Here is a 26705-nt window from a genome sequence, read left to right as displayed (position 1 = left end):
GGGCTTTTATGTTTTTGTTGTTGAAGAGATTTGAGTGATGGCTCCCCTGGGATGGCTAGGCCTGGCCTGATTTGTTACTGATTCTCCACGAATACACATTGAATACTCCCTGTGAGCAAATCACTGCCTGGGCCCTGTGGGTAGGGTGGGAGGCTGGGCAGTTGGGGAGGGCAGTCATGATCTTACATGCACCCGAGAGGCAGAGTGATGGAATGGAAGAAGTGCTGGCCTGGGAAACCAGAGTCCTGCTTCTGCCACTAACTGACTGTGTGACTTCGGGCAAGACCCTTCCCCACTCTGGACCTCTGTTTCCCCGTTTGTAAAGTGAAGGGCTTTGACGACGTGTGTGCACAAGTTTCTCCAAGCACTGATGTTCTGTGGTTCTGTGATTCTAGGATTGTCTGGGGAAATATTGAGCCGCAGTCCAAGAAAGTCCCAGCTGCCCTTGCCTGAACTGATTCTCGTTGTCCTACACAGAGACCCGAGGGGCGGAAGCCGAGCGAAGCGGCGCACAAGAGCATCGAGGCAGTGGTGGCCCGGCTGGAGAAGCAGAACGGCCTGAGCCTGGGCCACAGCACATGTCCGGAAGAGGTCTTCGTGGAGGCCTCACCGGGCCCCGAGGACATGGACAGTCTGGAGGAGGCCGGCGTGCCCCGGGCTCTGTATGAGGAGCTGCTGCGCAGCTACCAGCAGCAGCAGGAGGAGATGCGCCACCTCCAGCAGGAGCTGGAGCGGACTCGCAGGCAGCTGGTGCAGCAGGCTAAGAAGCTCAAGGAGTACGGGGCGCTGGTGTCCGAGACGAAGGAGCTCCGCGACCTCAACCGCAGGCTGCAGGACGTGCTGCTCCTGAGGCTGGGCAGCGGTGAGTGCTCCCGCCGCGGGCCGCCTGCCCCTCCCCACCGGGCGGACGGCGCGCGCCGCTCCCCTCCCGGGAGGGCAGCGGGCAGAGGCAGGCCGAGCGTCCCTGAGGGGAGGGAAGGGCAGAGCCACCCCAAGGGAGAGCCACTCCCCTCTCGGAGCGAACCGGACAGGAGCTTGGGCGTGCAGCAGCCTCAGCTATCCAGAGCACAGCGGGCAACGTCAGGAAATGGGGCTCAGAGAACGAGAGCTGGCAGCGTATTTGCCACCACTCATTTATGCATCCATGTGGCAAGAGGCAGGACCAGGGGTACTAGGAAGCCTCTCCAAGGGGGCTTCAGGATAGTAAAGAGAGCTAGACAGCATCCTGGAAAATGTCTTACTTTAAGTCAGAAAGTGATCAGTGCCACAGGAGAGATGTGGATAAGATGACAGGAGAGTTCAAAGGATGGAGCGAGGTTATTTGTAACTGAGGGAGACTTTGGGAAGGGGGTGGGCCTTGAAGGGTGGGCGGGCTTTCAAGGCACAAGAGGAAGCAGAGGGCAGCAGTCTCACTGGGGTGTTAAGAAGAGAGACTGCAACTGTAGTTTAAGAACAGGTGATTGAAGGCCTTGAAAACTGTACCAGCCTGGGGTGTCTGGACTTGTTTTGGTGGGAATGAGAAAAATTAAAAAGGTTTTGAGCAGAGAGGCACACGACCTTAGATTAATAGAAAGATGTATAAAACTCCTCAGGTTTGCTCATAGAAGAACTTGATAGGCTCTTATATTGCAACTGAATTTAACAAACTAGGTTTTTAGATATTCACATCTGACATGGTTTAGAAGCAGGAATCAAGGGAAATCTGAAAGGGAGCAGCTTTGCCAGCGGGGAGAAATGACTCCTTACCTGAGAGGAAAAGACAGAAACGCTCTTTCAGAACACAAGAATCCAGGACTGTAAAAAATAGAGGCCAGTCAGTATTGAGCAAATCAGTATAACACAAGTTCATAGCTTCCACGTCCCCTGAGGACAGTCATTAATAGGCCTGCATCAGTGTTCTTTGCTTCAAAAAAGGAATAGACTAGTCTAGAAACACAAGTGCCATCCCCAAAGTTTAAATCAAATACAATTTTATACTCAAGAAGGAAGGTTTGTGTTATCTGGATAACAGATTGACATGGAAAGCCTCATTCCTCTTTGATGTTTAGATAAAAGTGCCACCTTACTTATATTTACAGGTACCTTTTACTACCTAGAGTATGTCCCCAAGGCAGTGCCTCAGTAGATCTTCAGGGTGGCCTAGGGAGTCGGTCAAGAGGCCTTTTCATGCCCTTGTCGCAGAGAAGGAAGCTGAGGTTGGGACTTAACGCAGAGTCACCTGGGGAGGCAAAGGCAGAGCTCACCTCAAACCATATCCCCGACTCCTAGGCTAGTCATGTCCCCACCCCCTGACTCCGCCTTGGCTCTTCTCCCAAATCATAGCCCCTAGAGGCGCACAGTGACACCAGAGGTCACATGTGGTGTGCAACGTAAAAACTTACTAAAATTTTTTTATCAAAATAAAATCTCAAAGAGAAACCCTAACTATAAAAAAGTGTGAAAACTGTATTGATCTTGGAGTGGGGGTGAGAGGCAGGAGAGAACTGAGATTTTCAGAGAGAGAAAGTGTTTCCTGGTCTTTGGATGAATAATTTTTATTTTCCTTGCACTCTGTATGCTACGCCTTCTGTAAACTTCTTTGGGGTGGAGGGTGGGAGGGGAACAAAGCATACTAATAACAAAAACTCTCCACGTCATTATTTCAGCTCCCAGGGAAACTGCCTGTTCTGTATGATGATGACCTGAGTTTAAACTCCAGAAGCCACTCCTAACCCTCTGGGGCAGTAAGACACTGCATTTTGTATCAGCATGTTCCTCTTTAGTCTTAAAACACTTAGACAAACTTGGCCCCGACCATAGTTTCAGTGTCTTGATCATTCCAGGCACTCCCACCCCACAGGCCTTGAATGCCATCTTGAGGGCCAGTGGCTGGCTCTTCTCTGATCCGAGTCACTATCGTCATCACAGTGGGATGGACTGACTATAAATCAGCTCAAGACACAAGTATGCGTAAAGCACCCACCATGTGCGGTGCCCTTTGCTCCAGGGACCATGGGTGTCCCAGAAAATCACACCTGCTGTCCGTGACCTGTGAAAGCTTAAAGTCCATCGATTAGCACTTGTTAATCAGAGAATGATAATGTGCCAAGTTCTAAGATAAATCCACAAGAGTGTAATAAAAGGCTCCCTACTCTAAGGGGAGTTTGTATGTTTTCATGGATGTAGTCTAGTCTGGTCTAGTCTAGTCTTTGGAACCAGACAGGCCTGAATTCAAACCCAACTTCCCCACCTCCCAACTCTGTGGCTTTGGGAGCCTTCTTTCCTTGCGTTCTTCCCTCCTCCCTCCTTTCTTCCACAAATATTTACTGGTCTCTGCTGTGTGCCAGGCATTTTGCCTAGTGGTTAAAGATCAGTACATTCAAGATACCACCCTTGCCCACTCCCCTTGAGGAGCTCAAAGCTTGATACGGGAGACAGCCACTGACACAGTGCCAGCACAGGGATAGAAGCTCTGCTGTGGGACAGCAGAGGAGCGGCATCCACCGAATTTGGGGGATCAGGGAAGAAAGGCTTCCGGAAGGAAGTGACTTCTAAGCTGGAGCCTGAAGGATGCATTTTTTGTTATCCAGGCAGGGGTGAGTGGGTGGGAAGAGCAAGGAGCAATCTAGGCAGAGGGTACCTCTCTGAGACTTGGTGTTCTCATCCGTAAAATGGAAATAATAATACCCCTCTCACAGCCTAGGGATACACAGCATACTGTCTGGCATTCTGTTGATGCTGAATTACCATTAGCTCCTTTTTCATACCATTTATTGGAGGGGCTAAGACAGGGACTGATTTGGTTTTTAACTCTGACTCTCCTAACCAGTAATTGGCTGTATGACTTTGAGTAGGTTAACCAACTTCTCTGCCTCTCAAGGTCTTCTATTATAGAAGAGAAAATGAGTTATGTATGTATTTGTTCATTCAGTCTGTCAGCTCACATTGACCGCATGCTTTCTGAGCTTAGGAGCTTGGGGAGATACAAAGAAGACTAAGACGTTGGAAGCTGGGGAGGGCGTAGTGATGGAGGTAAACATGTAAGCATGTGATTGAAATGCAGTGTACCGAATTTTGGGGAAGGGGCTAACATTTGAAGGTGGAAGGCTCTCTGATTGAGTCTGGGAAAACACCCCCTGCCGTAACGGCTCCTGCACTGTACACACCCGCAAGAAACCTATAACAAGGCAGAGAAGAGCCAGAAAGGGACTGAGAGACCCTCTTTGATTCTCAGCAGCACATTCCACCCTGGGGTTGATGCGCGGCCTGGGCTGCACTGTCCTTGCCCCCCCTGCGCCTGGCTCAAGCATTGCTCTTAGAGGCCTCCCCTTGTGTATTTTCCCCCTTCCACCTCGCCAGGGGCCCTATCTCAAGGATCTTTGTCCATCTTGGGTGCTGGATCATCCACAGGTCAGGGATGCTCAGTTTTAAAAAGAATCATTGCTGACTTCCCCGGGCATTGGGATCCTACAGGCTGTAGATGGGAGAGGGCAGAGAGCAAGAGCCTGGCCTCTTGAGCCCGAGGGGCACCTCAGAGTGGCGAGCAGGCCCTCTAGCAGCCAGGAGTTGTAATGGTTCAGCTGGTGGAGGGTAGGGGCAGAAGGGTAGCAGCAGCAGCAAGATGGTATAAGAAGATGTTTGAGAGACTTCGCTGGACGACTCACTTCTTCATTTGAGTGTTCATTCTTTCATTCATTCCACAAATAAACACAAGATGGATTTAACAGAAAAAATTCTCTAGAACATGGAGCCTTGGAGTTGTGAACGAGCTTAGACAGGATATAGGGTGTTGCCCTCACGTTGCTGATGAGGAAACAAGCCCAGAAAGTGCCACACGCCTATTCCCAGGGGTCTCCTGACAGCTGGTCCTGGGAGCCTCTCTCTGGGCCCTTGCCCACATGCCCTTCTTTCGCCCTTGGACTTCATTGTCACTGACATGGGGGTGACCCCCAGCCTAATCCTCCCAAAGGATATCTCTCTGTAAAGTAGAACTTTCCTTTTGTACGATCTTAGCATGGGAGGCAGCCCTCTCTGATGGGAAGGAACCTCGCTCTGTAACCCAGAGAGTCCCTTCGCTGGGAGCCTCTGTCGTGGTGTCAAAATTAAAGGAAGAAGCATATGTAAAGAATAAAGCCCTATGACCAGCATATTGTAAGTGTTCAATAAACGCCAGTCTCTTTCTCCTTTTCTGCCCTTTCCTGTTTGCCTTCTCCCAAAGAAATAAGTGCTGAGGACACAAAAAGCATGAAGATCTTCTACTTTATAAAGTACAGATTTATTTGTGTGTCTGTCCATTCATTTATTCTTTCATTCATTCATCATTTATTAAGGGCATCCATTGTGCCAGGACTGTGTTAGGTGCTGGAAATATATTGATAGAAGGACAGTCCCTTTGTAAAACATTCACGAGCCTAGAGTGAGAGTGGTGTTTATTAAGCCAGGGCTTGGCAGTCTCCGAGAATTCCAAGGGGATGAGGGGGAGCGGAACAGTGGAAGCCACTTAGTTGCAAAGCTCTGGTGTATCAGAAGGAGTAAACTCTAGCGTCTGTCTTGGTTTCCCCTCAGCCAGATTCCTTGCTCTTAGAGGTCAAAGACCGAGGCTTAGACGTCACCCTCAGCTTTTAGCACTCTGAGTACCTCTTAGATAGTTAAAATCGTTCCGGTGTGATTCAGGTAACATTAGTTCGACTAAGGCTGGAAAGGGCTCTGTGAGTGACGAAGAGGAGGAGACGGAATCCCTGCCTTCAAGATGCACGCGCAGCCCGAGGCGGGGCGCAGCCCTGTACACCAGACAGAACAGAGCAAATGCTGTAGCTGCAGGGGGAGGCATAGGATGGCTTTGGATTTTGTGTGTGCTTTGTAGGGAATGTAGGTGGAGATGATGAGCTCTGACCAGAAGAGGCATAGATAAGAAGAAGAATATCAGTAATTCACATGTACAAGACGCTTCACAGGCTTCAAAGACCTCGACATTTTAATCTCATTGGACTATTCCGATAGCCTTATTGCAAGGCCAGGTAAGGATTATTATCTCCATTTGAGAGAGGAGAAGGCAAAAAGAAGAGATAATGTCCCTGTCGGCCAGATCACAAGCTAGTTTAAACTTTTGAAGGAGAAAGCCACCGTGGCCCGCAGATCTGTCTTGGCTCTTTAGAGCTGGGTTTCTATCACCTCTGTTCCCCTCTGGGCTCGTGCCTTGTGTTCCGTCCAAGGTCCGTTAAAATACCAGCTTTGATCTTTAAAATCCTGTGCAGTCTGAGCTGGACTCTGCGCACGGGTCTCTGACAGTGCCTTTGAAAAGGCAGCCGCCGTCAGCCAATGCCTCCTGCCGGCTCTCCCCTGTACTGGAGGCACCGCGGGCTTTGGCAGCAGATATTACTTGGGTTTAAATCTTGGCTCTCTAATTCTTTAACTGTGCAGCTTCAAGCAAATGATTTAACCCTTCCCAGCCTCTGTTTTCTCCTCTGTAAGTTGGATATCTTAATGCCTACCACGTACAGGCCAGAGAACGTGGTCAGTGACTAAGCCTGCATGGGCCCTGAGGCCAGAAATCCTGGAGTTTTGAACCCTGGCTTTTCCGTAGTCTGATTTTGTTACCTTGGGCAAGTTACTTCAAACTTCCTGGGCCGTAGTTTCCTCATCCAAAAAGCAAGGTCAATGACAGTACCAACCTTTATGGTTCTTAAGAGAATTAAATGAGCAAATGCATGTAAAGACTTCTGCCCAGGGGCTGGCACATAGTAAGTGCTCAGTGGGTCTAACATTAATGATGTAGGATCATTTGAGGATTCGCATGAGATAATGTGTATATGATGCTTGGCACGCCATAGGCAATCATTGTCCTACAGCAGAGCACAGATGTGGTTGTCTTGGCATATCTTAATCTTTGGTCAACCCCTCCTGTCTCCTGGAGATTGCTACTTTCCCTTGTAAGTCCTCAGAAATCATATTTGAATCATCTATTTTATAGGTACGCCTGGACTTGATTTCAAGCTCACTGGTCTGTGGTTTATTGAACTCTCTCTCTTTTCCTGGGCAGAATTCCAGTCTTCCTATCTCCAGTCCTCAAGCACTCCTTCTGACCCCCTTGATTCTTCAGACATCACTGTTTATGGCTCAATTTTCTCTTTGTCATGGCTCTCCTCCAGGGGCCTGTTCCACTCAGAGCTCTTTTCCACCTCCTCCAGCCTTCAGTTCACTCTCACTAGTACACAGCAGTGCTCGCAGAAGTTGGGCTTCGAGAGAGGGCTAAGAGGATGAGTGGTCTCCCTGTGACCCAGGAGGTCCACAGCCTGCCACTGCCTCGCTTACTGATGGAGTGGGGCCCAAACCACTGTGCCCAGGGCCTCCTAACGTCGGGTGGCAGGAAAAGGTCTAGCAGTGAGAATTGGAATTGTTTCTCTTAAAGGTATTGGCCATCTCCCACTTTGAAGGACTCTCTGCGCTCTTGACTGAATCAACACATTAGCCACAGTTCATCCTAGATTGTTTTAAGAGCTGATTTCAGCGTGGCAGGACAGTCCAGGACCCTCCTTCCTCTTTTTCCCTGGCGTTCGTTTTCCTGGGGCAATGGGAAAGGGGCTGAGGGACAACTCCAGGCTGTCCCTTTGTTCCTGCTCGGGGAGCCGGGACATGCAGGAGTCGCTGGGCTTCTCTTTGTTGCCAGAACAGGACTGTGCTTCCCACTTGAAACAGGGCTTTGCCTGCTGGTCATGGGCTTCGGTGTGGCTGTGTGGCAGGCTTGTTTTCCGCTGGCTTTGCCAGTCAGAGCAGGTGGAGGGGGGAGAGGTGGGAAAGGGCTCCTTATGGGCAGTGGCTGGCCCCTCTGAACACCTGCTTTGAGCCTGCCGTTAGGTGCTTTTCACACAGAAAACAACCTCAGCGGTAGATAGGATCATCAGATGAGGATGCGGGCTCAGAGGGAGGAAGTGAACGTGTCCAGATGACAGGAGAGCCTGATGGAGTTACAAGAGAGGCTGGCTTGTTCGGGAACCACAAGCGGTTTCTGACTGGACTGTGCAGAGAAGTAGGTAGGAGGGAGAGACAAGGCTGCAGAGGCGGGTGAGAGCACCTCGAAACTGCCCCGTGGCGCCCAGGGGCTCCTCCCCACTGGAGTGGCCTGGGGTGCAGTCCCTCAACCTCGGAGTCACCCTCTTCCTCTGAACCAAGCAGATCAAATCGTTCCTGCTCTGGAAGGGCTCGTGGCCTGAAGGCAAGAGCCAGCAAAGCCAAAGCCATGGATTGACTTGCTTGGGAGATGTCAGCCGTGTGGTGAAACTCTGCCCCCCCCATAACTCCTGCCCGCAGGTGCACACTGTGCCCGTGGCAGCCCTTCAGGCTTCTGAGGGCGGCCCTTACGCCGCCTGCCCTGCTTATTCCCACCACAGCCCCTTAGTCTTCCCACCCAGCCAGTTCTGGTCCAGAACCAAAGGCCGTGTCACATGCACTCAGTGCCTGTCTGGCAGCGCAGGCCCGTGCCGTTCTGCATATCCTTGCCATTTGGATGCTCCCTGGGTCCAGACAGTTGGGCGGGGAGGAAGGTGGAAGAACCGTAGACAAAGAACCAGCCCAGCTTGGGCCACCAGCTGGCAGGGGGTAGGCTCAGAGCTCCTAGAGGTGAGATGAATCCTGGTGACACCCTCTGCTCCCAGCTGCCCCCCTGCACGATGGTGGATCTTCACAGACACCCTAGGAAGGTGAGAGAAGGTCAGAGATGGGCTGAGGATCCCACAGAGGGGGCATTACGTGAGAAGCCCGTGCGGTCTGAAAACTGCAGTCAGCCGAAGAGGTGTAGGAAAGAGTAAGTCTTTGGGAGTCTAGCAACCCTGAATTTTTTGACTTTCAGCAAGTTACTTTACCTCTCTGAGCCTCTGCAAAGATAATAAGATAGATTTTGCAAGACTGCCGTGAGGATTAACCTGTTTCATTCAACACATGTTTAATGAGTGTTCGTTGTGGGCCAGGGACATCGTGCTGGGTGCTGGGGATATAGCCGTGACCAGGACGGTAGCTGTCCTCAGAGTTTCCATCCTAACCAGGAAGATGGTAAACAATAATAACTTGACACTGGGGTGTCAAGATTAAAAGGTTTAAATAATAGGTATTTCAATGTAAGGTACTAACAAAGAAGATGTTCAGCGGGTATTGGTCACCTTTCCTTTTCAGGGAGAAGCAAATATGTCCTTTGAAATGGGCATCTACAATTCCTCACAGTGGGGAAAATACCTTGACCCCCACGACTGGGGATTTGGGCCAGCTCCTGCCACCCCTGTTTTCCTGGGCTTCTACCCCATGGAGAGGGGGCTCTCTAGGTCCATTCCAGCTCTGCTCTGCGGTTCTGGCTCCCCGAGGGACCAGCCCCACTGTGAGGGCATCCACATGAGCTGCAGGGGTTTTGTCCAATCCAGTACCTCAGGCTAGAACGGCCTCTCCTGCCTTTGCCCAGCAAAGCCTACCCCAGCCTTCACGCACAGAGGGCCCTCAGAAAATGGGGAGGGTTGGGGGAAGGACCCGAGGAGCCGCTGTTGTTGGTGCTGCCATCCCCCTGCCTGACCAGCCCTCCACCTTCCGTAGACCTCATCACCCATCAGGCTCCAGTCGGAGCTCCCCTCTTCCCTAAAGCCTCCCGCGACCCCGGAGCCAGTGGTGATCTCTCCCTCCCCAAACCTGTGCAGATCATCATGCTGCCCACTTCCCGGTCGGTCAGTGAGCCTCCCTTGTGTGCCGCTTGCCTTCACCATATGAAGGTAACTACCCGACCCCAGCCCTCCCAGCCAGTTCCAGGCCCCAGCACAGAAGTTGGTGACCGTCCTGCTGAAGCCTTCCTAGTCTCCTCCAGGTGTAGCACCCTGTCCTTCGCTTCTGTTCCCAAGTCTTCATCCTTACGCTTGTCAGGATGGTAATGATCTGTTGCCTATCCCTTTCCACTGCTGGACTGCACATCACTCAAAGCCACCTAACCCAGGGCTGGCGCTACGGAGGTGCCTAGTAGATGCTCCCTGAAGGAATGAGACCACATTTGTCCCAGCCCTCACTGGAAGCACAACGGGGCCACGAAACAGATGCGTAGCTATGGCAGCAGATGAGAGTGGCCGATGCCTTTTGAGGGGATGCTGGGGCCCACAGAGGGGGATCCACCTGCCGCTGTCTCTTTCCGAGGCCTTCATTGCTACTAGCTGTTCCCATGCTCAGGTCCTTTTCAACAAGTGGAATCATCTTTTTTTTGCCAAACCCAGTGTGCCTCTGTGCTACAGTAGGGGTATGCTTTAAGTACTTTGACTTGATTCATTTTGCATTTAGAAAGAAACTAGAATTATACCTATAGCAGAGAAACTTCCTATTTACTTGCAGAAATGAATGGAAGGCTTTAATACTTTTTCAGAAAAAATCTAATATTATTAGCCTTTTTTGATTCAGCCGAAATCAGAAATGGTATTTAGTGTCCAAACATATATTTTGAAGATATAGGTGATTTTTAAGCCTCCTGGAAGTAACATAAGCATTAACTTTTTAGACAGGTTTTCAGGAAGAATAGCGTTAGTCCAGTTGAAGGAAGGCAAGAACAGAGAATGGTATAATTTCATTTATTTGTTGTGCCAGCAAACGTTTACCAAGCCCCTTACTGTGTGCCACGATTCCCATTTCATGGGAGAGGCCTCTGGGGCTTAAAAAAGTAAAGGAAATAATAGAACCAGGATTTACACCAGGTTTTCTAGCACTAAACCCGGTATTTGTCCATCAACTCACAGCTATTTGTATGCTGTGTAATAAGAGTTTTACGTGTTACATTCTCAACTTGTCCAGAATTGGGACGTGCTGTATTTGTCTCTGGGTCCCCAGTGCCTCTTCCAGGGCTCCATCTTGGTCTGCAGTCAGGGATTGTGTGATGAATGGGCTCATGAATGACTGAATGAAAAGACAAGCACTATCTTTTATACTCTTTCAAAAGCTTTCTTTACCCAGCTGAGAGGTTTCTCTCCATGGAAGGTATATTTTCTCCAAAATAAACCTGAAGTGGATCAAAAGGCTTTTTTTTTTTTTTTTTTTTGATTCCTACTCTTCCCACAAGTGAAAAAAGTTCCTTTGTTACTTAAAATATCTGCACCAGATCGTGCCATGCCGTCTCTTAGCGCAAGTGCTTATTATTGTGGCTAATTTGGTCACGTATGTTTGAAGGAGAACAATGCCTCAGAAATTTTTAAAAGCAAAACAGCAATCTGAAACGTTTGTTGTAATGAGATGTAAATTGCCAGCATCATAGTGGAGCCTACTAAAATTTGCAATGAAGTGTTTTTTCTCCTTTTTAAATTAAAAGCACTAGAGGCCCTCCCTCCTCTCCCCAAAGAAACCACATGCTTTTTGTTCCTTTTCTCTCTGATTCTGTAATACTGAACACCCTGCTTTACTGATTGATTCATTCCTTCATTCATCTGCCATTTTCTGAGCCTGTGTCAGAGCCTCTGTTCTATGCCTGCCTCAGTGCCAGTCTCTCCAGAGGCATTATCAGGTGGCTATTGGCAAGTCCCCATTTTGCAGGTAGGAAAGCTGACGCTCAGAGAGGTGAGGTGGCGTGTCTCAGGTCACGCAACTTGGATCCACACCCAGGTCTCCTGACACACTCCTTCCAAGATGAGACTTTGGTTGGTCTCTCCTCCTTGCTGAGGCACCAGGTATCTTCTGTATACAATGCCAGAGGAGACAGTTGAGGAGGGCGGTGCAGAGGGGTGGAATAGGGAGAGGGGGAGGGAGACGCAAGAGGGAGGGGATATGGGGGTATATGTATACGTATAGCTGATTCACTTTGTTATGCAGCAGAAACTAACACACCATTGTAAAGCAATTATACTCCAATAAAGTTGTTAAAAAAAAAAAAAAATCCCTGGCAGCCACCAGGTATTTTAAACAGTGCTGATCGGGTACGTTAGGAAATAGTGTTCCTTGAGAGCCAGAAGATCCCAGTACGATAGCCTCAGTATTTGACAAAACTCCGTTGGTCCCTGAGGAGACCAGCACAGGGGGGCATAGCGCGGGTGTGCTGCAGAGCGCAGGCACGTGCTCTGGGCTGGGCACTTGAGGCAAAAGAAGACCAGCAGCGCCCTGGCTCCCAGGGACTAGCGGTGACTAACTGAGCCCCCAGTATGACCCTCGTGCAGGGGAGGGGCAGTGGGGGAGAGCCACCGTTTACTGAGCACCTGCTTCGTGCCCGAGTCTGGATTAATCATTTCATACGTGACTCGTTTAATCTTCGGTCTGGCCAAGTCGCTGTTGTCATCCCTCCTTTCAGGTGAGGCAGCAGAGTCAGAAGGGTTAAGTAATTACTGATGTGTAAAATTGCCTGTCGAGGGTTGAACTGGAACCAGGCATGGTGTGGAGCCCTGGTCTCTGACATAAAAGGACGCAGTCTCTGCCTGCCCTCAGGCCTCACGGTCTAGTGGGGGGCAGGCATAGAAACAAATGAGTGCATCTGATTATCATCGGGGGAGGGGAGCGTCCAGAGGACCTGGTTAGGCCACTTTGGAACGGAGCCTAGGAAGAGGGGACCAGCGGAGAGTGGGGCCAGAGAGGTGACCTTCTGCTCTCAGCCCTTGCTCCTTCTGACGCCCCTCACGTGCCCCCCTGTAGCCATCTGAACTGTCCGTTCCCTCGGCTAGATGTTTCCAGTTTCTGTTGTACAGCCCTAGCTTCTACTTTCACGGCTGCAAACAGGTTTCAGATATTTGGGAACAGCTTCCCTCCCACCCACCCCGACCACCGCCCCCAAGCACCTCCACTCAGCAGCAGGGCTTTATTTCAGAATCTCTGCTCCAGCCCACTGAAGTCTCTTTCTTGCCCACAACTTTCTCTGCCCTCTCATGTTATGAAGAATTTACTGAGAGCCTGTAACGTGCCAGGCTAGGTGCCAGGATTGCCAAGAGAGTAAAACCTTGCCCTTGAAGAGCTTAACAGTTTGATGTGGATGACAGATTGGTCGATGTTTGCAAGTACAACTTGCTGGAAGTATTTACAGTTTAGAGACCCCCTACTTGATAGTGATCAGAGCAAGGCCTCACGAAGGAGACATCTAAGCTCTGTTCTGCAGTCTGACCAGGGGCTTGGCAGGCAGATGAGGTGGTGTTCAAGACCAAAACAATAGCACGTCCAAAGGCTCAGAGGCTTGGGACGACACAGCATCTGGGGGACGTGAGCAGTGTCAGGGAAGAGCAGGAATTGAGCGCCAGAGGTAGAGAGGAGGCTGGTGATTCTGGGCCTTCAGGAGGCTATCTATGGTGTGCACCTTAATTTTGAGGGTAATGGGAGCCTAAGCCAGGAGGGACCTGGTCGTGAGTAGATCTCTTTAGCAGCCGTTGTGGAGATGGATGGGAGAGAACTAGACTGAAAGTCAGAGCTGAGTTGGATTCGATCTCTTCTCCAACACCTTCCTCTCATAGAAGGAAAAGGAGGCTCCAGAGGAGGGAGGCTATCTTGCCAAAGATTTACCTGTGCTCCAGTGGCTGCATGGACCACCCCCTCTCAGCCCATTCCTTTTTCATGTTGCTGAATGTCAGAGCAGGAAGAGACCTCAGATGCCAACTTGGCCAGGCCCTTTTGGGGAAACTGAAGTAATTACTTCTTCCCTGATCTAAGAAAAGATCAAATGCTCCACTTGAGATTACTTCTATCTCAGAAATACAACCGAGATCTTACACAGAGAGAAGATACAGTTTGGCATCTGCTTCTGAAACTTTAGAATTATTAATTCATTCTTGTCATTCTTTTATTCATTTAACAAACATTCAGAGAGCACCTCCTCATTCCAGGTGCTGGGGACAAAGAAGAATAAGCCTTAGGCCCAGCTCTTGAGTAGGTCACGCAGAATTGGGAGATGCTCTCCCAAGATGAGCCCTCCTTTTTTGTCAAAGCTGTGCTGCTCCCCAACTACGCTGCATTCAGCTTTGTGTGTTCAAACTTAAATATTGGAGACTGCAGAGATCTGTCTTGCAGATGACAGCTGCCAGCAACTCAGGAGTGATATTCTTGTTCTGGGAAGCCCTGTCCTGAGGAATTTTTGTAACAAAATCACCGATACCTTCGCGACCACCAGCCAAAGCAAGGGCATGGCAATTGAACATAGAATTGCAGCCAGATTGTTGGTGAGGGCTTTAGTACACAAAGAGCTCTGTCCCAAGTGGCCCACATGGTAGGGATAAGGGAAGGTTGGACCCCGAAACCCATTGGTTACTTAAGTTATATGCACAGCTCTGGGGACCGGCTTTGGCAGTAGCTGAACTTCTGCTCCCATTAAACCCTGAAGTATTTGCATAGGGAGAATTTCCAGGATGCTAAACTCTCCGTTGGCCTTTGGAGTTGCTCTCCTGCAAAAGTTAATCTAGTCATTTGGCCTTATTTACTCATTTTCATCCTGTTTCTCTGCCCTTTGGTAATCAAGACACAATAGGCGATTTGAAAAATAGTCCATCATTTTTAAAAGCTAATGGAGAAGAAAATATCCCCCTTAGAAACCACCACCATTTATCTAGCTGCCTTTCACAGTTTAAACCGTACATAATTTGTGTTCATTGCATTAAAATAAAACTCAGGGTAGCTGCTGGTTCAGGCAATCAGGGGCTTAATCTGTATTGTATTTTAATTTCTTGGTTGAAATGCTCCTGCCTAGATACTAGGTCTTGAGAGGGGGAGGCCTTTGCATTTCTCCCCCTACTTTCCTATCTTCTGCTGTGGCCTGCTTCACATAGGCTGCAGAGATGGGGTTTTGGCAAATACACAATTTGCATACTGGAGTCATTGCCACCCGGTCTCCACCCCAGTCTTAATGGGACCTCTTTCCTCTGCAGGAAGTTGAGTCCCCTGTGTTTTCATTCAGACAGTGACACCCTAGAAGACTGCTTCTCATTCATGCTTAACTAGCTTCTCGTCCATTCTTGTCTTCCAGTTTTCCACCTTTTCCCCTGTGACATTCATACCTCATATTATTTTCAAGCTTGGGTTTAAGTGTAGTCCAATGGACAAAAATAAGCCAACATATTTTTTGTGTGCCGCTATGTGCTGATAGATGCCTAGTTAAAATATTTGCCTTTTCTTTTCCTTGGAGTTCTAGACAGATCTCTTTTCTTAACTGCCTAGGTCCCGCCATTGACTTGGAAAAAGTAAAGTCAGAATGTCTCGAGCCCGAGCCGGAGTTACGGAGCACTTTCAGTGAGGAAGCAAATACGTCGTCCTATTACCCCGCTCCTGCACCTGTCATGGACAAGTATATCCTAGACAATGGCAAGGTAGTGTTTCAAGCTCACTATCCATTCCCTGCAAGTGTTGGTTAGTCAGTGTGAAGATGGAGAGTATGGTGGGAGCTTCCCGAGACACAGCTTGACCAGTTGGCCTCCTGGCCTAGCCCTGAGTGACTGCTTCCAGAATCCATGTGTTATAACTAGTGGAGCTTTACTAGGACTTCTTCTTTTTCTCTTCCTTTTCCTTTTTTCTTTTTTTTTGCTAAATATTGGGCCAAAGCAACTGTAAAACTAACCTGACATTTAAAAATAGCTTATTAGTGAGAATGTATTTTAAAATGATAATTCAATGAAACCAGATGCATAACATTTATAAGGTGATCTAGAAATATCTGATTTACAGATATGAATACGACTCAATATTTATCCATTCACTGTTTACAAAGTACCTATGTGTTCTAAGCCCCGCCCTAAATGGCAGGGATACATGGGACTTCCCTGGCGGTCCAGTGGTTAAGACTTCGCCTTCCAGTGGGTACGGGTTCAGTCCCTGGTTGGGGAGCTAAGATCCCACATGCCTCGTGGCCAAAGAACCAAAACATAAAACAGAAGCAAAATTGTAACAAATTCAGTAAAGACTTTGAAAATGGTCCACATCAAAAAAAAAAAAAAAAACTTTAATAAATAAATAAATAAAATGCCAGGGATACAGAGGTGAATGGGACATGCTCCTTACCCCTAAGCTGCTTTCAAGTCGTACATTGAGCGTGGTTAGCCCACAGTCCTAGGACCACATATAACTCCTCAGATTTTTTTGTAAGACTATTGAAAAAATGTTATGAAAGAAAACGTAAGCAATATTAGTAGTTATATTAGTACAGGGGTGAAAAGTAATGGAATAGCCTTTGGAAGTCTTAAAGTCACATGATGATATAGTAGCAGGGCAGGGAGAAGACTTCTAATATTCTTCCAACATCCAAATGAATTCATCTTGGAGGAAATATATTGGATCCCTTTGTCTAGGCACTAGTCAGATGCAGTTTTACTGTAATATTCTCTGCTACCATGGCATACATTACAGACATCACCTCTCCTCCCCAGAGACTCATCTGTGTCCGTCTGTTTTTCTTGCCTTATGCTTCAAAAGGTCTCTGTTTATCCAGTATTGTTCCCCAGTGGGTTGATGAGAAAGAAAAGGTTGTTTTATTTGGGTTTGTCCAGATATATCCCTGCAGCTGGCCAGACTGAGCCAAAGCAAATAGCCAAAGCTAAGGAAATGAGACTTGTTAGTCTTTCGGGCTCTCTTGGATATGCTGCCGTCATCTCCATGGAGCACTTCCTCCCCTCCAGAGGGCCAAACCATAGGCCCATTCTGCCTTGCCTTGCTGCAGCCAACAAGCTTTAAGAGTCTGCTCTGCAGGTGAGAGGTGGCATGACAGAGTGGAAGTAGGCAGCCCGGAGCCTGAGTTTAAGCTTAGCTCTATCTTTGTCCTACCTGTGTGACTCTGAGTGGGGCTTCCCTTCTCTGGGCCTCAGCGTCTCTTGTCTGTGCCAGGTGGGATCAGATTGATGCTCTCCATAGTCATTAACAATGACTCAAACCGTGTGTCTAAGTTTGGTGAACCTTTCCCAACTGAAGATAAAGAAAAGACTATTCTGTCTTTGTTGACTTCTTTTTAGTCACGATCTCGTTGTGGAATGACTACAGACTTTTTCTTAAAGTAGCTTCTAAGAGAAATCTGTTTCTCTCTTGCTTTGAAGACCCACGGACAGTTTCTGAGCATTATGAGGGTCTCTTTTGCAAAGGATCGTTTTTCCTCCAGGAAAATGGGTCTCTCAAAGGTCATTTAATTTTTTCACTCTCGAGTTGCACAACAAATCTTTAAAGTGCCAGATTTCCTTTTTCATCGATTATTGCCAACACTTTGCTATAAAACTAACCTGGCTTCGGTTTGCAGCTAATTGGCAATCAGAGAAATTTATTAAGGGAGAGGAAGGAAGGAGACTTACTGGAAATGGACGGCAGCTTCCTAGAACAGCAGTCCCCACATCCCAGAAGCAGCCATCATTGTTCTTGGCTCTGCAGTCATTTCTGACCCTTCCTTCTTTCTGCCTGGATCTCTGTGCTGCCTAGAGCATGGGAATGGGATCCATTTCCTAGCAGGAAACTGGTTTTGTCCTACAAAACATTTCACAAGGACATTTTTTTGATCAAGTCCCATCCTACCAGATGCCATACTTTTAATAACCTCCCTTGAAAGCTTAAGGCTAATGTTTTGGTCAAATGGGGCTTTATGTGAATAGGGCTTGCCATGAAAGCTACTTTCTGATTTTGCTAAAGTGCATTGCTTTTCTTTGTCTTAAGATATTTTATTTCAAAAACTCGTTGAATCATAAAGCTGCAAAGACCATTAAAGTTTAAATAGTCTAATTTATACATGGGATAGATGGGGAAATACATCCAGAGAAGGGGCTCGTCTCTAGTTCTACAACAGATCAGAGGCAGGCAGGCAGGAACTAGAAGCCGGATCACCTGGCTTCCAGGTCAGTGCTCTTTCCAGTCTGTTCTGCATCCCTGAAAATGGGGCATTGCTCCAGATGACCCTGAGCTTTGTTGACCTCAGGAGCCCTTGTCCCAAATGCCCCAACATATACCTGTGATTGGTCTTACCCAGGGCCACTTCTCTCTGTGCTGTAAAATTGGCCTTGTATTCGAATGCATGTCAGAAAATATTTTCTTCTCCAAGGAACAGCAGCTCATCAGAACTGAAAGCCAGTGACACTGAGACATATTAAATATGCGCATCAGTTTCTTCCTGCTTTGTGTTCAGACTAGTCCTGGTCACTTTGTAGGAGGCAAAATAGCCAAAGCCTCGACCTCTCCCCACGGGGACGTGGGGCTGAATCAGGTAGTGAAGCCTCTCAGTAGGCTAGAAATTCAGAAGGGGTAGAACTTAGCCCTGGAGTAGTGAAGGAGGTTTTCCTGCACTGGGGACTGGGGCTTGAAAGATTAGCAGGCTTAAGAAGACATAAGGGAAGGCATTCATCCCTGGGTGGGGGGAGAGGCATGAGCAGAGACGTGGATGGGGGAAAGAAGGCAAAGGAAGTAACAGTTTCTGGTTGTGTGCTGTCCTCCTGACGTTTGACTCATGTTATCTCACTGAATCCTCAAAACAGCTCTATGAATTAGGTGGTGATCTGCCTCTGGTACAGCTGACAAAAGTAAGGTTCAGAGAGGTCAAGTGACTAGCCCAAGACACCCAGCTAGTAGGTGGAAGGGCCAGGATTCACACAGGGCTGGAGACTCCAGAGCCCATCCTCTTTCTGTTACCTACCACACACTGGAAGTAGGAGGAAATGAGTGAGTTTGGGGGCATCATTGAGTGATGGACATAGTACGATTAGCAGGTTGAATGGGAACAGGATTCTAGAGGACCTTTAACGCCGCCTGAGGAGGTTGGATTTGAGATGACAGGAAACAGGGAGCCATTCAAGATTCCAGAGGGTTAACATAAAAACACAGAGTTGAAAGACTGCGGAAGTCATCTAGTCAAAGAAGGAAAGCTATGTTTTAGGTAATTAATCTGGCAGTGTTTACAGCGTGGGTTGGAGCGGGCAGGGGCTGGAGGCAGGAAGGCCAGCCTGTGGCTTTTCTCCAGGTTTCCCTGACTGCAGTGTGAACTGCAGTGGGCGCTGGCCAGGGCAGTGGCCGGGCAGGTGGAGAGGAAGACTCAAGAGGAAAGCCATCTGAATACTGATCTGCTTTGTTTCCACCCCCATGAGCACCACCGTGACACTGGTGGCAGCAGGAAGGCCGGGAGAGCATGGGCTGCAGGGTCATAGGATTTGATTCCAGAACGTACTGATAGTATGTCTTAGGAAAACTAATGAGTCCTTCTGAATCTCTGTTCCTGTCTGTAAAGTAGGAATAATTATTTCTGCCTATTTCCATCTCTTAAGGTCATTATGAGGATTAACTAAATTGAGAGTACCATACCTAGTTCACTATAGGCACTGAAAAAATATTAGTGTCCCCTGTCTCTTGTAGAACATTGGCTAAGATAAGTGCCATCTCTCTTTTAAGAACAGTAAATTAAAAGGTTGTAGGAAAGCAAGGCTCAGGATAGAAAAGAGCAGAGATCTTTGGAAAACTGAAGTTGTCCTCCATCTCCAAGGCTTTCTGATTCTGCATTTAACGTAACTCACATCCCTTGTTTTCCCCTATCTCAGGAAGCTTGCGTGGGTAGCCCCAGAGAGTCACCCAGAGAGGTGACTTGGGGTCCAGCAGGGAGCAGCAGGGAACTTGTCCCCAGTATGCCTGATCTGGCACACAGACTGCCCACCTGCAGTTCAGACTGCAGAGAAAAGGCCAGACTTGACCTTGGGTCTGTGTTGCCCAGCCAGCCCCAGGCAGCACATCTCACTCCAGGGTTACTTATCTTCCTGAGTCGTATGAACAGATTTGCAGCACCAAATTTTGTGACACAGGAAGGCCAGGTGGATCTGGTTATCTGATATCGTGCCTGCAGAGGTCTGAATGATCTTTTGAGCAAAAGGAAGTGAAGTTAGATATGGCAGGTAGATGGGTTAATTGCTGGCATTCGTGGGTGGGCTGTGTTAGTGTCACTGGCTGACCTGTCTGCCCATCTGTGCGTGCCCACCTTGCTTTCCAAGCCAACCTTCGGTAGAAAGATCTCCAAACATCTCTGAACTGTGGGTCCTGCTGGTCTGCCATCAGTCTGGGTGTGCGTGCCGTCTCTCACACCAGACTCTCCTGAGACGCGTCCGGACCGTGCGAGGTCGATGACCTACAGTCTTTCTGAAGACAGGGACCTTGGCAGGGACTTTCCATTCCCCTCAGAAAGTTCAGCTCATCAGTGGCTTCCTCTCCTCCGTCCCCACAGAGGCCATTTCCACCCTCCGTAGACTCAGCAGAAACACAGCATAAATAGCCATGTCAAAGTCAAAATTTAATTTTTTTAATGATTAATGTTAGCAAATGGTCTTCAAGTTGTTAAAAGAGCCAGAAAGGAAAAAAAAAAACAAAACTTCTCAAACCTCATTGCTAGATCATTCTGGGACTTCTGCATTTAATGACTCTGCACTGAAACTTTCTGAGTGCTTCCCTTACAGAGAGCATAAGATTGTGTTTTGTTCTGTGTGCCGTCAGAATCAGACCAGAGACACAGTGGTGGTGCTTAATTTGTTAAAATCATAGGTGTTCTCAGCCAGAAGGAATTCAGCTGAAATCCAACTCTCCCAGTTCAGTTCATGGGAAACTGAAGCCAGAGACAGAAAGGGCTTGCACAGACACACTCCGTTAGTGGCAGAGCCTGGACGGTTTCCCTCCTCACTCCACCTGCTGTGGTTGTCACACCTAGGAATTACCTAGGAAGCTTTAAACCATCCTGACAACGAGGCCCCGCCCAGATGAAATAAATCCACTCTGCAAGTTCAGAGTTGAGTGACTTTCAGCAAGCAGCTGTACCTTTCTCAACCTGGTTTTTCCACCTGAAATGAAAAGAGTGTCCCAACGCCTTCCTTCCAGGGCTGCTGTGAAGATTTTGAGATAGTGGATATAAAGCAGTAGAATAAGGCCTGGCACGTTACAGGTATTCAGTAAATGATTATTTCCCTTAAAGAAAGTTAATTAGTATTTATGGAACAAATCCCTTGCAGTTGTGCAGCAGTGTCTTTTAAAGGACAAGAAAAATTTCCAGCTACCATCCTGTCCGACTAAACAGGTGCTTGCTTGTGTTCTTATCCCTTTCAGGTCCATCTGGGAAGCGGGATTTGGGTTGATGAGGAGAAATGGCACCAGCTACAAGTAACCCAAGGAGATTCCAAGTACACAAAGAACTTGGCAGTCATGATTTGGGGAACAGATGTTCTGAAGAACAGAAGCGTCACAGGAGTTGCCACAAAAAAAAAGAAAGATGCAGTCCCTAAGCCACCCCTCTCGCCTCACAAACTAAGCATCGTCAGAGGTGGGTCCCGCCCTGGAAACGCAGTGGCTGAGACACCGCCCTTTACTCTGTCAGGAATGTATCGGGCACATTTCAGTTCAACAGACACCCGCTGAAGCTTCTCCGTGCCAGGCCCTGGGCTGGGCACGGGGACACAGGAGCAGATATGGACCTGGTCCCAGAAGAGCTCACATTTAACAGGGCAAATGAGCTGTGGACACAAGCACAGTTCAAGGAGCTAGCATGCGAGAGGGACAGAGCAGGGTTCTCAGGAGGGGAGGAAACTCCTAGCCAGAAAATCAGGGAAGGGTTCCTGGGAAGGGGGGTCACTGGATTGGGCCTTGAAGGATCCATCAGACATGGAGACGCAGATGTGTAAAGAGAGGTACTCGGGAGGCAGAAGCATCTGGAACAAAGGCGTCGGGTTGGGAAAGGAGCGCTGCTGTGTAGAGAGCCTGAAGGTGGAGGCTAGGGGACCAGTTCTGGGGGGTCCTAGCATCATGCCTGGAGCACTTAGTGAGGTGAAGACCAGCTGAGGGTCACTGGATTCAGCTTTTCTGGGGTTTGGGAGGGGTTGGAGGGAAGGCAGAGAGACAGGGAGTCGTTTGTAAAGATAGGCCACTGGCCCGGACTCTGATTTTCCTTCCCTCCTGCCTTCCTTTCTTCCTTCCTCCCCTCTCTTCCCTCTTCCTTCTTTCTTTCCTCTATCTCTCCCACCCACTCTCCATCCATTCACGAAGCTCTTATTCTTTGCCAGGCTCTCTACTGGGTATGGAGGACACAAAGGGGGATAAGACACAGTCTCCATCTGCAGGGTGCTCACAGTCACATGGGGAAGGCGAACACAAGAACAGCTAGTTGCGGTACAGATAATACAGATTATAGACACAGGCAGGAAAGTACATGGGAGCAGAGAGAATATAGTAATTGCTAATTATTCTGAGCGCTTACTACATTTCAGGTTCTGTTTTTTTTATGATTCTGTGTTAAAAATTCTTTTACATATATTAACTCATTTAATCTTCATAACACATAACACTCCTTCTGTTGGCTGCCAATATTATCCCTGTTTTAGTTGCAGAAACTGGACACAGAGATGTTAAGTAACTTCCCCAGATCGCACAGCTTTAGGGGTAGAGCCGGGAGTCCGAGCCAGGAGGGCTGGCTCCAGAAGCTGTGCTCCTAACCACTAGTCTCTAAGTGTCCAACTGCCATGTTTTGATGAAGAAAGTAAGACTCAGTCAGCATGTACATTTTGAACAGGCCATGTGCCAGGTTCTGGGGCAGACAGCAGGTATGTCCAGGAACAAATCAGATCATTTCAGGTAGTGATGAAAGGCCGTGAAGCCTCATCGAGTGATACAGTAGCTGTGTTGGCTGGGGTGGGTGGAGAAGACCTGCCTGAAGCGGTGCACTCAAGCTGGGAACTGGATGTAGAGGTCAGCCCTGTGCAGGTCTGCGGGGTGGTGAAGCAGGCAGAAAAGAGCGGGTTCAAAGGCCTGCACGCTCAAGGGGTGAAGCAGCCCCGGGGCGCTGCAGAGTCATGAGTGAGGGGACACTGAGATCAGGCTGGTGGGCGAGAGGCGGTCTTTTAGGGCCATGAAGGCCACAGTAAGCGGCTTGGATTTACCCTACTTGCAGGAGAAAGGTAAGGGAGGTCTTCAGTGGGAGTGACCAAATGGGAGGTCAGTTAGGAGGCTGATGCAGTGGTCTCGGGGAGGGATGATGGTGCCATGGACTGAGGTTAGACCAGTGGAAACGGAGAAAAATGGCCAGGTTTAGGGTGTATTTTGGAGGTCGAGGTGTAAGGACACAGAGAGATTAGGTGACCAGCCAGAAGTCACAGCTACAGGGTTTCAGAGCCTGGATTTAAACCCACCCCCGCTGACTCTGGTCTGGGGCTTGTTCCGTAGCACAGCTGCCCCCGTTGCTGGCCGATTCACGATTACCTGATTTAGGCAGACACTTATTTTTAGACAAGCGGAGGTAACCTTTAGTCTGCCCACTGTCTGAAAAGGTGGAGCCTAATTTGGGAGGTCGCCCTGAGAAGGCGTCCTTCCTGGGGACACAGCCCTGCCTACCTGAGACGTGGCTGACCTCTAATTCTGTTACACTTGTTGGGCTGTGACTCAGCAGGTCCCAGGTGCCTTCCAGTGACCGGCTGCCCTACCGTTGTCACACCGTGGTATAAAATCATCTACTGTGCGTCTGCCTCAGGCACTGGTCTGACTGTGCCGGGCTCGTCTCCACGTCCTCCTTGCCTCTCGCACAGGTCCTGGCACACAGTAGGAGCTCAGTCACCGAGGGCTGAACAGATGCCACACTGAGACCTGCAAGCTGATCCCCTGACTGACTCTTCACACTGTTTCTTGTGAACTACTTTCCTTCCATGTCGCAGTGTCTTCAGCTGAACGCTCACCTCTTAAGACAGTTAAGAGGGCTGCTTGGATTATAGCTTGTAATAGTTACGTTTGAGGTGTGAAAAGAAGTTTCCATTCTTTGTTGACAAGTGAGCTGCCCCCACGGAGCCGACATGACCTCATGATGGTCACATCATTGAAGCTCACGATTATTCAGTGCTTTGCAGCTTTCAGGCCCCCTCCTGTCTGCTCCCAGTGCAGGGTGATGGAGAGTAGAAATTGGAACCAGGTATCGAAAGCCTGGGGTTGAGCCCCAACTCTGCTTTGCTTTAACTTTGAGCTCACCCTGGTTCTATTCTGTTTATTTTTGTTTCCCCAGGCCCAGCGCAGTGCCCGTACCGGGTAGATGCTTGGTGTGTCCATGTGTAAAGGCAGGATTCAGTCCTTGTCCTGGCTGCCCAGTGGACCTGTAGACATTTGTGTGTTCTTTGGACCCCATTCAGATGATGTCATTTGCAGCTAATCTGGTCCCCAATACTAAGGAACAATCTGGAAGAAAATAGCTCAGCTGTGTGGCTTGGGGCTATTACAGGCTCACTGTCTTCAGACCCATAGGGCAGACCCTCCAAGTTTCCCTCACTGATCCACTCCTCCATTTGCTAAGCCCTTTTTAAACCTTCTCTACTCTTCCTGAACATGATAGGCCACACCTCTCTCTTTTTCAAACGATGACCATGTCTCTTCCTTCACAGAGAAAAGAAAAAGAAATCCCACAGCTTCGAACCACCCTATCTACAAACTTCACTGGATCCCCCTCTTGTTTCCTTCTCTTATTTGGGACTGGCCATTCCCTCCAACTGGATTGCAGCCCACCTGCCTTCCTAAGCACCTTGTTCCTCCCACTCAACTGGGTCCTTCCCAGCACCATTTAAATATACTTTGATCACTCATTTCTTATAGAAGCAAACAAAACACTCCCTAGACGTCACTTCCATCACCCAGCTGCTGCCATGTCTTTCTGTTCCTTTTCACATCCAGGTTTCCTGAAAGAGTTGTCTGCATTCGGTGCCCATGTGCACCGGTAATGCCCCTGCCATCTGGCATCGGCTCCCAGCCCTCTACTTACTCTGTCCTTGCCAGGCTTCCCCGTGGCTCCTCCTTTTGCTCATCCAGGGCATGGCTCCACCTCCTCCCCAGCCGTTTGACCTGATCCCTCCTCCTTTACTGAGAAACCCTCCTGCAGGCTCAGGTCTCCTCCTGCCTGTGGCTTCTCATCCCCCCTGCGGGCTCCCCTCCCGCTGCCCTCGCCTCTGTCTCCAGCCCTCTTCTCTCTCTGCAAAGCTACCCTCCGCTGCTCTCACTCCCCATTGTCACCATTGCCCTCGGCATGCTCACGGCCCTGGGTTGAAATCCACACTCCTCATCTTGGCTGCTGCCTGGTGATCTGGCCTCTGGTGACTCCCCCGGCCTCATCTCACACCACACTTCCCGTTTCCACTGTGCTCTGACCACTGAGGCCTTCTCCCAGCCCCTTCCTGTTCCCACTGCCAGCAGTGCCTTCCTCTGGTCTGCACATCCTGCCTCCTTGTCATTCAGAGAGGCCTTCCCCGACGGCCCGGGCTGATGAAGTAGCCTTTCCATTGCTCTCTATCACGTCACCCTCCCTAAAGTCTCTGCAGAGCATTTCTTATTTACTTGTTTCTTTGCTTGATGATTGTCTTTTTCCCCACCTCCATTAGAACATCAGCTTTATGAGCATCTTGCTCAGGGCCAGCATATAGTCAGTGTTCAATAAATATTTGTTGAATCGGTGACTGATTCCCACATGTGTATTTGACCTCAGTTCACACTTCCACGTTCCTGATCCATACATCCAGGTGCCCACTGGTCCTCTCCTCCCGGATGTCCACGTGACGCTGGCACATCTGCACCACTCACTGCTCTCTCCTTTTCCTTCTCCCCAAAGCCTTCTGCCCCTCTGTGTTCCCTGTGTTGATAAATGACACCACCTGCCAGGGACCCAGAGAGGCCTCATTCCTGACTCTTCCACGTGCCCGCCCTCCATCTGTTCTGCCCCCAAATACGTTTTAAACCGTCCACTTCTCTCCATACCCATCGCACTTCAGGTAGTCCAGGCCACCTCACTTCTCCCCTGCCTTACTCCAGCACTGCCAGACTCCTCTCTCCATTTGTAACCAGAGTGATCTTTCAGAAACCCAGTATGATCCTCTTACCACCACCCCGTCACAGCCAGTCCCTGGTGCCCATTATTAAAGGGTAAGCTTCTTAACGTGTCGTAAAAGCGCCTTCATAATCTGGCCCCTGGCTCTAGCTCCAGCTTATTTTTCAGCAATATTCCCCTTGTTCACTAAGTTCTTACCATAATGGACTGCTGTATTCCAACAAGCCTTGTCCCCTCTCACGTTAGGGAATTTGTAAATGCTATTCCTGGCACCTGGAACATAGATCAGACTGCCCACCCGACACACGTGCTGCTCTGCCAGGCTAGCTGCTACTCACCACCCAGGTGTGCTTAGGAGAACCGTCCTTCAGGAAGCCTTCCCTGACCTCTCAGGGTGGGGGGATCCTTCTGTTGTATGTCCCAGAGCACCCCGCGCCTACCTCTGTTCTCTTCTTGCCATATCTTTGCCTCCCAGGTGCCGGGTCAAGCAACCCTCTAGAGCCCATAACTACTTGCCATGCCGGTGAGTGAGAAGGAAATCGACTTGCCCAAGGTCATACAACGCGTTAGATCAGAGCTGAGCTGAACTGGGCTTTCAGGCTTCCCATTGTCTCCAGGGCTTTCTTGTCTTACCAAAATACAGTGTTGATTTGTTTTTTCTTTACTACAGCTAGGCAGGTTTGAAGCCTGTCTCCCATCCCACCATACACTCCCCATTTTTAGGCTAATTATTTGAGCTCTTCCAGATTGCGTTTGACTGGTTCTTCCCATGCAAGCTGTCTGCTAGATTGAGATTGTTTGTATTTATTTTGTATGATTTTACCACATTGACTCGCATTTGCCATATCAAAATGACAAAAGCCTTGGTGCTCACAGGGTTGGTGAGGATCTTCTCTCTTTGGTTTTAAAGGCACTCCTTACCGTGTAGCAGAGGGACGTGGTGAACGCTGACACTGCTTTAGAAGGATGACAGCAGGAGGGCTGGAGGAGAGTCTCG

General features: G+C 49.0%; 2 protein-coding genes across 5 annotated transcripts in view; both read left to right on the top strand.

The window, feature by feature from the left end:
• Positions 1-26705, top strand: part of AGBL4 (ATP/GTP binding protein like 4) — a 1270110-nt gene that overhangs the window by 1026649 nt on the left and 216756 nt on the right. The gene's annotated exons all lie outside the window — the stretch shown is intronic.
• Positions 1-26705, top strand: part of BEND5 (BEN domain containing 5) — a 47298-nt gene that overhangs the window by 17191 nt on the left and 3402 nt on the right. For 3 of the 4 annotated variants that reach the window (XM_036825386.1, XM_036825396.1, XM_036825405.1), the window contains 3 exons: positions 478-862; positions 15100-15248; positions 20974-21187. In XM_036825386.1, coding sequence (XP_036681281.1) covers positions 478-862; positions 15100-15248; positions 20974-21187 — 748 coding nt within the window. Of the gene's footprint in view, positions 1-395; positions 863-15099; positions 15249-20973; positions 21188-26705 lie in introns of all 4 variants that reach the window. The other variant, XM_036825414.1, reaches the window with a different exon arrangement.

The sequence above is a fragment of the Balaenoptera musculus genome, chromosome 1 (genome assembly GCF_009873245.2).
Source record: "Balaenoptera musculus isolate JJ_BM4_2016_0621 chromosome 1, mBalMus1.pri.v3, whole genome shotgun sequence".
In the NCBI taxonomy this organism is placed as follows: domain Eukaryota; kingdom Metazoa; phylum Chordata; class Mammalia; order Artiodactyla; family Balaenopteridae; genus Balaenoptera; species Balaenoptera musculus.
Note: the sequence above shows the minus strand (reverse complement) of the source record. Positions and strands in the feature narration are given on the sequence as shown.